We start from the raw sequence: 9,447 nt of genomic DNA, 5'->3' as shown, positions 1-9,447 counted from the left end.
GCTGTCGGCCACTTTTTGACCAAGGCAAGTGGGGAAAGAGGATGTCCAGTGGACCAAAAAGGTGGTCAGGCGCCTGGGTAGATGGTGTGGACTCAAAAGGCACCCCCTCTCTCCCCCAACACCCATGAGCTCTCACAAGCAAGGCAAGGAAGATCCATTAGCTCCTTTGGTACACCCTTAGGGGGTACCCACTCCCCCCTTATACCCTCCAATTTCCACTTTCTCCCACCCATGTGGAATTACTCCATTTCCACTTGGCACTATCCTCTGACCTCCCCACTTAATCCAATGAATTTTTGGTTTTGCCCCCCACATCGAGGAGTCTTAGCGGAGGCATGGCAGGTGACTCCGAGCACCGAATGCGATGCTGTAAAGCCTTGCTCGGAGCTTATCAATTTGGCTATTTCCCAAAATCCTTGGCCACACCTTTTCTAATTAAATCCATCAAATCATCCCACTTCCCTTTCTTCCCATGCATCCTCCCACTTCCAATGCATGTAACTTATGATGTATGAGTCCGATTCACCGGCTATCAAGCATGATTGAGAGTACACATTGAAAACCACCTTTTAAGAGTTAGAGCAACCCAAAAATCTTGCAAATGACTAAGAAAAACCAATCCTTTATACATAATTTTTACAAGAGCACTCTGAAAACTCAAAGCATTATATACATCTATGTACTCGAGGCTAGTGAGCAAGATTTTTTGCATGACTTAGTGACTTCATGCTTATCCAAAAAATGCCTGACAACACCTTCAAAAATATAGCTTTGCCGTGTGGGTGGTGTATCACCACACCTCCTCTTTCCTTTGGTACTACCCTTCAATACGCTCCATTGAACAACATTGTAAAAGCATCCTCTAAATCAGGCTCCTCCTTAGCTTCATCTTGCACCACCCTCGGATAGGTTGGCAAATCGACCTCCTTGCTGACAAGAATGTCAGCTAAGTGAAACCAACTCGTGTGATCTACCTTGAACTCAAATTCGAACTCTTGTAGCTCCAACACCCACTTCATAATCCTCCTTCCTGGCTTCAAATGTAACACTACCTCTGGCAATATATTATTAGCTGTCAGCACAAAAAACTTGCACACAATTAAATGCACCTTGAACCTCTTGCAAGAGAAGACCAAAGACATCACCCATTGCTCTGCCTCGATGTAGGTAGCCTCTCTTTGGCTAATCACCCCGCTTTCGAAGCAAGTGTGTAATACACTTTAACAAGGACTTCAAGTTTTTTCCATGTGGTCAAATCTTGAGGCTACTATGAGGGTCCATCTCAATAGATATTTACTGACTATTTACAAGCCTATGTGTATATGAATTTCATATCTATTTTGTGCTTACTGTACATAGAGGGATGTAGGTTTTGCTCTAATACTCTTTGGCATGGACCTCAAGTTTTTTCCACGTCTTCAAATCTTGAATCTACTAGTACAACCCATTTTATCTTAACTGAGTAAACATACAGATTGAATAGCTTCAAACCCATATCCTTGACATAGGCCTTGAAAGTGTATGATGATCCTTAGCATGGAGCTCAAGTTTTTGCCACGTGGTCACACCCCAAGTTATATTAGCCAAGTAAACATAGGATGTGATAGAAGTGGGGTTTGGTAGATTGAATAATGCAAACCCATAGCCTTGACATTCCTTAAATGTGTCTAATAACCCTTGGTGTACTAGGCCTAAAGTTTCTGTCGCATGATCAACTTGTGAGTCTATTCTGAAGGTATACATGAAGTGATATTAGCCAACTAAACATAAGGTATATAAAAGTGGATCTAGTCCATTGAATGACTAGGAACCCATACCCTTGACATGGCCCTTTAACGTTTCTAACACTCTTTTCCATGGACGTGAAGTTTTTTCCACGTGGTCAGATCTTGAGGCTACTATGAGGGTACATATTAGATGAGTGATAGAGTGTAATATAAGTGGAGGGTGATTCATTCCATGATTGCAAACCCATATCTTTCACATGGTCCTGTAATATTTCTAATAATCCTCAATATGAGCTTCAAGTTTGTACTACATGGTCAAATCTTGACACTACTCTTGCATTGAATGTTTTTTTCAGGTGTCTTTCCAAAATTCTTTTAAAGTGGAGACCTTGTAGACCTCCTCATTGGAGACAAGGTGGTTGCAAATGGGAGTGTATTTTCAAGTAAACCTAGTGTTTTGTGCCATGGTGAATTACTTGGAGATGGTAGCTTGTCAGTTTCTATTGTTAATTGCCATGACTCTTTTTCTTGCTTGCCCTTTCCAACAATTCGTGCATCAACAATCGGTGAAATGGATGGTGGGTTTGCAAAATCGGAGAGACAAAATGTCAAGCTTACAAGGGAATGTCGCATGGTTAGTATGCCACATTATTAAGTGGAGGTGGCCCTTGAAGGAGAACATATGGAGGAAGTCGACTACAAAGATCAATTGCGAGAGAGTTAGAAAGAGCGTGCTGTCTTGCTTTGGTCAGAGGGGATGAAATATTGCATTGGAACAGGGGCTATACTTCTATCTTTTCCATATGAAGTGATTGACTATGAGGTTTTAGGAGAAGACGATCATGGTGTGGTGGTGAATAAAGCTTACAATGAAGGAACAAGGACGAGTGCAAGTGACAGCTTAGATTGCATTACTTTAGTATGATGGCCTATTAAGAGGCTTACCGTTTAAGACGGATCACCATTGTTTTCCAAACTATTGGGAAAAGAATTTGTGGATGAATACATAGGCAAGGATATGGACAATGTGGATTATGCGGCTACAAGTTTTGTTGCAGGGACGAGGTCACTTTTCGTACACAAGCCAACTTATTGTATGGCTAATAGAAAGCCTAGGATTCTTGCTCTTAAAGATTCAGAGGCCAAGATGTCTATGGGAGCTGTCTCCAAAATTGCAACCATTGATCCTTGTCCAAATAAATGTTGCCAAATCTCAAATAGAGAAGAGTTGCTCAACTTGCAAAAATATTTTTTGGGTTTGCAATTGGAGGAACGTACAAATTATGTGTATGACACACTTGATTCATCTTGCCGAGTTAATGGTGTCGGCACAAGGAAGTACATCTTTGTGCTTAGTGGGAAGGTTGTATGTGGAAAAGCATGGTGCGAGATGCATGGTATACCAAGAACGTCTTTTTATAGGTACATAGCTGAATTTGATCAAGGTGTGAGGAGGGAAATGGATGGAAACAAAGGGATAATAAGAGCGGGCTGAGATCACACAGAGATGGGAAGAGAAATTCTTACAGACTTTGTTGAGAAGATCAAATGTAGAGAAAATGACACATAAAAGCCGCACAATGCACGATGGAACATGTGAAATGAAATTAGTCATCCGTGACATCTACAAACAAATAGACATATGGGCAGAAGTGAATAAGACCTTGGAATAGGTTGGAAGTAAGAAACTGTCAATATTTTCATTTAATCGGATATGGAACAAAGAGCTCAAGCATGTTAGTCTTGAAACAACAAGCATGTTCTCCAAATGTGCTATTTACTCAGAAATAAAGGGAAAAAATGGCATCAACAAAGTGTCTACAAGAGCGTAATGCGCTTTTAAGGAAGTGTCGAGCTCACATGCTACAACAGCAAAGCTATAGAATTTTTTACTATGGTTGGAGCTTGGAATCTCAGTTGGAACCGCAACCAAACTTGTGCATCATACATGACAAGATGGACCAAACAAAGACTCTAATTCCAAGGCTAAGGTCAAAGTAAAATAAAATAGATAGGTCTCCCGAGCTTTTAGTCTCTTTGGCTGGCATGATTACACATGGACATGGGTAGGGAAGATATGGTCATATTGCACTTGATTTGTGGCCACATGATCCAAATTTCACAATTGGCTCTCTATCTCTATGCTTAAGGAATCTAAAGAGATTGGATAGTCATGAAAAGGGTGACCTTGAGCTAGATGGAATGCCGAGGTCTTCTTCTATAGTGCTTCAATCTCTAAATTCCAGGAAAGCACTAGATCATCATCAAGGGATCACACAAGGATCAAGATGTGAAAATGAAGATGTAGGGCATGGTGATGTCTATGGCTTCAAAAAGTTTCCCAATAACTTACTATTGCAATTGGATAATTGTGGGTCGGAAAAAAAAAATCGCTATCTATTTGCATTTTTGTCATTGCTAGTTGCATGAGGGACATTCAAGATGATCCAGTTGGGTTTTTTAATGGTGGGTCATACACACGAAGACATTGATGCAATGTTTAGTGTGTTTTCAAAGAAGCTAAGGACAAGCATGAATTTTACATTTCCGCGTCTCATGGAACATTTCCAATCATGTGAGAGAACAAAGCGTACTCCGTTTCTTTTAACGCATGTGCCAGATTTTAAAAGCTATATTGAGGACCACTTGTGTGATTCAAAGGAAGCTCTTGTGGGGCACTTAAAACCTCTTCAATTTAGGTTTTATATGCAGAGTGAGTTTCCTGTCATGCAACACAAGATGCATCCAAAGTCAATGGATTGGCTGCCAGGAGAAGGTGGCATTGAACTGTGGAAAAAGGGGAATGATGGGAACCCTAGCCTTCCAAAGGGTGTTCCAATGCTACTACCAATGTTTAATTATGTAAAAGAGCACCAGGAGGTATTGGGGGGGATTAAACACTACAAAGAATATTGGGAAAAGTGGTACTCACATAAACAAGGTACAATAGACTCTGGGTACAGAATGTTTATAGCCCCAGTAGTTGATTATTGGAAAGACATGGTCCATGCTTTGCAAATGCCACACATTCTTCATGTAACCAAATTTGTGGACTTTTGGCAAAGAACACAAGGTGAAACAATATGTGTTGAAGGAAACGAGGAAGATGAATTTTGGGGAATAGAAGACTTGGATGACCATTATTGCGATCTTGCATCAAAACGACCAAAGGATGTATTTGACACAATGGTGGATGTAAAACAGGGAGACTTTGTGCATGTTCGACCTTCAGAATCAATTTATCCAATATGGCTTGTGGTTACACAAAGGGACATAGACATGGAAAAGTGTTCAAATAGCTTCAAGAAAATTCTTATACAATACTATCCCCAGTTTGTTCTCATAGAAATGCAGTGGATGTGGATGTTTACTCAAATTGTTGGGAGAAATACTGGATGTGTAATATGAAGGATCCTAAACAATGGGAAGAGATAGAAAGTATTATCTTCTCTTGGATGCCAAGCAGGGACATTCTTAAAAAAGTCAAAACTCCTACAAAGGTTGTGACAAGGGCTAAAGAAAGTCAGAAAGATTCTCTTGAGTAAAGGACAAGGCATGGGATTCCAAAAAACCAAATTAAGGTGTTTTTGAACATCACCTAAAGAAAAAATTTATCAACTCCCTTATACCAACAATTCTCACAATCATCTCTTTAACTAATATGAACCATTCAATAGCTTGCCACCAAAGGTATTTTTCAATAATCTTAGTGCACTTTATGTACTAATCTCAAATCCAAATTAACAAAATTGTCAGACTTACAGGATCTGTAGTAATTTCAAATTCTCAAAATGTTTCAAAAGTCCCATACTCTCTAATAAGGTGTTCTCCTAAAAATGAGTCTTCTTCCTCTCCCCTACCCTCATTCCTTGCTAGCTCTCTCCATCTTCAAAGGTGTTTGAGGCCTTGGGATTGAGGCCATGGATGGTTAATGCTTTTACAAAGTTTATGTTACGCTCGTGATGCATGAAGCTTTCCATCTTCATAGCATCATCTAGGTTTTAAAGAACAGGGAGATTGTATTGTACCAAGTCTCTCTTCATGGGATAATCTATAATACAAAAGCTTATTGGAGGGGGGACTCGCTCCACATAAAGCCGATCCTCAACTGTTGTCAAGTTCTCTAATTCTCTCTCTTGAAAAATTATTGTTCATGCCAACTTAATTAAGTTTAATGGTTATGTTGCTACAGCTAATTAAGTTCACCCTCTATGTTCTCAAAGTAATCTCATAAAAATACTCACTATAGTTCTCTTAATTCCGCTATTCTCAATGTTCATCGGACATGTCCATTACACCTATTATCAAAGTTTTTATAGTCATGCTCAATACAAATATTATGTACATGTTTTCTTAATTCCCTTTTGGCCTTTGGATTCAAAAGGATCCATGGATCATGTCAAAAGAATAATAGATCTCTTACCAAGTGGAATCTTGGGGACACTAATGAAGTGCTAAATACAAAAAACATGAAAAAAATCGGATTTAGCATTACGATCTCTAGATTCCCATAGAAACTATTCAATAACTAGCCAAATTTGAAGTTTATGATTAGATATGGCTAATAGCTACAAAATACACACAATTGGCCTAAGAAACTAGCAATATTGACTAGCAATATTGAGAAAGCTATACTTGCTACACTAGAATGTCTTGTATTTTTCTATAACTACAAAACTCAATCATCGTCATATACTATGCCATATAGGGTATTAGGTGCCCAAAATTCAAGGAGAATTAGCTTTATGTTACACATAACACCTATACAATCGAAATTGCATTTGGACATCAATAAGACACCAAACCAATCATAAAGGTGCTAAATTTGGCCAAAAATTTGGATTAGTCAATTCTTGTAATTTGGTTATAGCTTTCAACTTTAACACTTATTTCTCACTAGAAGCATTAGAACATGTTGAGAACTACTAATGCTAATGCTCTAGCAATATAGACCTCACAAACATGAATTTTAGAGTGGTATAGCTGCAAAACTTTTAAAAAAGACCCAAAATAGGACCTGCTTTTTCACATAGATTAGGTTGAGAAATGTTGTGCAAGAATAAGGTTAATAGTGAGATTGATATTCCAAGAAAATGTCAAGTTTTGTTCAACACATAAGGAAACTTTGTGGATATATAGCACCTAAAAAATTCATCAAGTAAAATGTTGACTTAATAGGACATAAAAGTGTCCCATTACCAACCGAGTGTTAAGAACATTCATTACTCGGCTTTGTGCTAGTTAAACTTCCATATTAATATTTATATAGCTCTCATATTTGAGCCTTCCATCAAAACCTTATTTTGAATGTGAATATATTTTCAGTTGTCTTATTCCATGGCTATAATTTGAAGTCTTTCATTTTCTGTTTCGTTCATTTTTTCACCGTTTGAAGATATATGAAATTGTCATCTCGTCATCTCAAGCTGGGGGCCTCATCCGGTTAGCTAAGAATCTAACTCATTCAATACTCTGAGTCTAACTATGAGATAACTATTACATGCAGAGGTCCAACTCATTCCAATGCCCAACTTAGTGCTCTTTTATGAACACTCCATGCTTGGCGATAACAAATTTCAAGGGGTCATTAGTTCCTATAGATTTTGGGTCTAACTATGGAATAGCTATTACAATCTAGCTCATTCGAATGCCAAAGTTAGTGCTCTTTTGTGAATACTCCATGCTTGAGGAGAAAAAATTTCAAGGTGTCACTCGTTCTTGTAGATTCATGCAATGATGCTAAATACTTTTGCCCTCTTAAAAGTCCTAGTCCACCTCAAGGTCTCCTTGCTCTGGTAAGAGAAAGCTAGCATAAGCAAGAACATTGTTGACTTCATTGATTCAATGATACAATCAGTCTAATGAGCCCCTCCAATACAACTTGCAAAATATATATGGAAAATCCTTGGTGATGCGACCGATGTGGAAGCCTCTATGTGTACCTATGCATGTACATGTACATGTACATGTACGGGAGAACCATCAATTTATTGTTACAAGCAGAGATGGGTTCTTTGAGTGGGAATTTTTTCAATGGCTTTTTCATGGTTTAATCTCGATGATGAGGATGAGAATAGAATTATCAAGTCCGAGAGAGAGAGAGAGAGAGAGAGAGAGAGAGAGAGAGAGAGAGATGGTGGAGAGCCATAGAGGTAGAAAACGTTTGTTCATTATTGTGCATAGAATGAGATCACCGGTCGTTAGATTTGTATAATCTTGAAGATTATTCGACGCATCGTATTATTCACCATGTAGTTAACAGTTTGAATGAGAGGATTTTTTTTTTTTGAAAATGAAGTGCGTGTGTGATGTTATAAGCAGGGATCATCAATAATAGAGCTCGAGGTCGAAAGAAAGGGTCCATGTGGCGGGGGCCGTATGGTCGATGGTGACGAGGCGGTTGGAGGCCAAGCCTCGGGCGCCCAAGAAATCGCCCGTGCCACCCACCACCGTGAGGTAGCGCACGGGGTCGGCCTCGCGAATCTGGCCCAGGATGGAGATGGTGCCCTTGTAGTCACCCTCGGTGATGTTGGCCGTGAAGATGTGGAAGAGCGTGTAGCCTACTTTGCTGTCCAGCTGCCACAGGCCCTGAGCCACGCCGATCTGTTGCGAGGTGTTGGCGGGGCCCTCCGTGATGGGGTCTTCGAAGGTGGAGGTGGTGCCGAAAGAGTAGGGATTGGGCCACGTCACGTTGGGAGACAGGCCATAGACAGAGTTGAAGTAGTCCTTGTTGTCCACGGCGGGGTTGTAGACGGTGTTGTGAAGGTAGAAGGTGAAGGCGCTGGGCCCGCACAGAGTGGCGGCCCTCTGCCTGCACGCACGATATGCATCAACGCTATAAGCTGAAGGAGCGGGGGCTCGCGCTGCTGCGCAGCTAATTGGCAATAGCACCACCATGATGCCAATGGCAGCAGCAGCTACCATAGAGCCGGCCATCGGTATATGAGCTAGGCAGGGACTTGGAATATTTAAATAAGCAATTCACTCGTAGGGTCAGCAATATAGGTCTTAAGGGTTCAGGCTAGCATCTCCTTAAATAAGCAATTCACTCGTAGGATCAGCAATATAGGTCTTAAGGGTTCAGGCTAGCAAGCGCTGATCTGGTCTGGCCTGCAGCTGCGAGTCGATCGAGTTAGTTGATGGTGGAACCGGCGCTGCAGTGCCCGGGGCCAGCTTAGTTTACGTGGATTGTAGACTCTTGTGGTTTGAAAAACAGAATTCAATCATTTTTTAAAGATGACCTTGGTCGAAATGCAATTATGCAAGGGAACGTTCAATGATCAATCTCGCTTGTTGCGCACATTGACTTTCTTCCGCTGCTCACAAGGCACATTTGACTTTCAAGACTTGTAGATATGTCAAACGCACAAGGAACCGGCGCCCAGCTTACCTTTACCCTTGCAATCATTTTCAACGCAGCTTGGCGTGAGAAGAACTACTCTCTTTCTCTCTCACACACACACAGTTCATTCATTGACTTCAAGGTTCTCCAATAATTTTCTCTTGAAAGGAAAAAGCAGACCTTTATGGAACATTGAAGTGTGAAAACCTCTACGAAACACTTGGCCAAGATAATTTGGCTTTGTTGGTTCACGATAATGAGCTTTGTGTGGGTTACGACTGCCCACACTTTGCAATTAACACAAATAAATTTTCTAGATATGTCAAACGCAAGAGCCTACGTGGGAATGCAAGAATTCAAGGCTCTAGCCTAAATTTT

At 40.4% G+C, this 9,447-nt stretch overlaps 1 protein-coding gene across 1 annotated transcript; it reads right to left on the bottom strand.

Annotated features, from left to right (window-relative positions):
- Nucleotides 1-7,582: 7,582 nt before the first annotated feature.
- On the bottom strand, nucleotides 7,583-8,830 carry LOC147431669 (pterocarpan synthase 1-like). The gene has a single exon (XM_086494617.1). It carries the CDS (start codon nucleotides 8,661-8,663, stop codon nucleotides 8,055-8,057), a length of 609 nt encoding a protein of 202 aa, XP_086350743.1. The 5' UTR covers nucleotides 8,664-8,830; the 3' UTR covers nucleotides 7,583-8,054.
- Between the last annotated feature and the right edge of the window lie 617 nt (nucleotides 8,831-9,447).

The sequence above is a fragment of the Adiantum capillus-veneris genome, chromosome 21 (genome assembly GCF_014529385.1).
Source record: "Adiantum capillus-veneris isolate H3 chromosome 21, ASM1452938v2, whole genome shotgun sequence".
In the NCBI taxonomy this organism is placed as follows: Eukaryota; Viridiplantae; Streptophyta; class Polypodiopsida; order Polypodiales; family Pteridaceae; genus Adiantum; species Adiantum capillus-veneris.
The sequence above is the reverse complement of the archived record's forward strand: the minus strand, read 5'-3'. Positions and strand labels throughout refer to the sequence as shown.

What these genes read in the sequence shown, in the direction of transcription:
- LOC147431669 (XM_086494617.1), bottom strand. Translation starts at nt 8,663, where the DNA reads ATGGCCGGCTCTATGGTAGCTGCTGCTGCCATTGGCATCATGGTGGTG.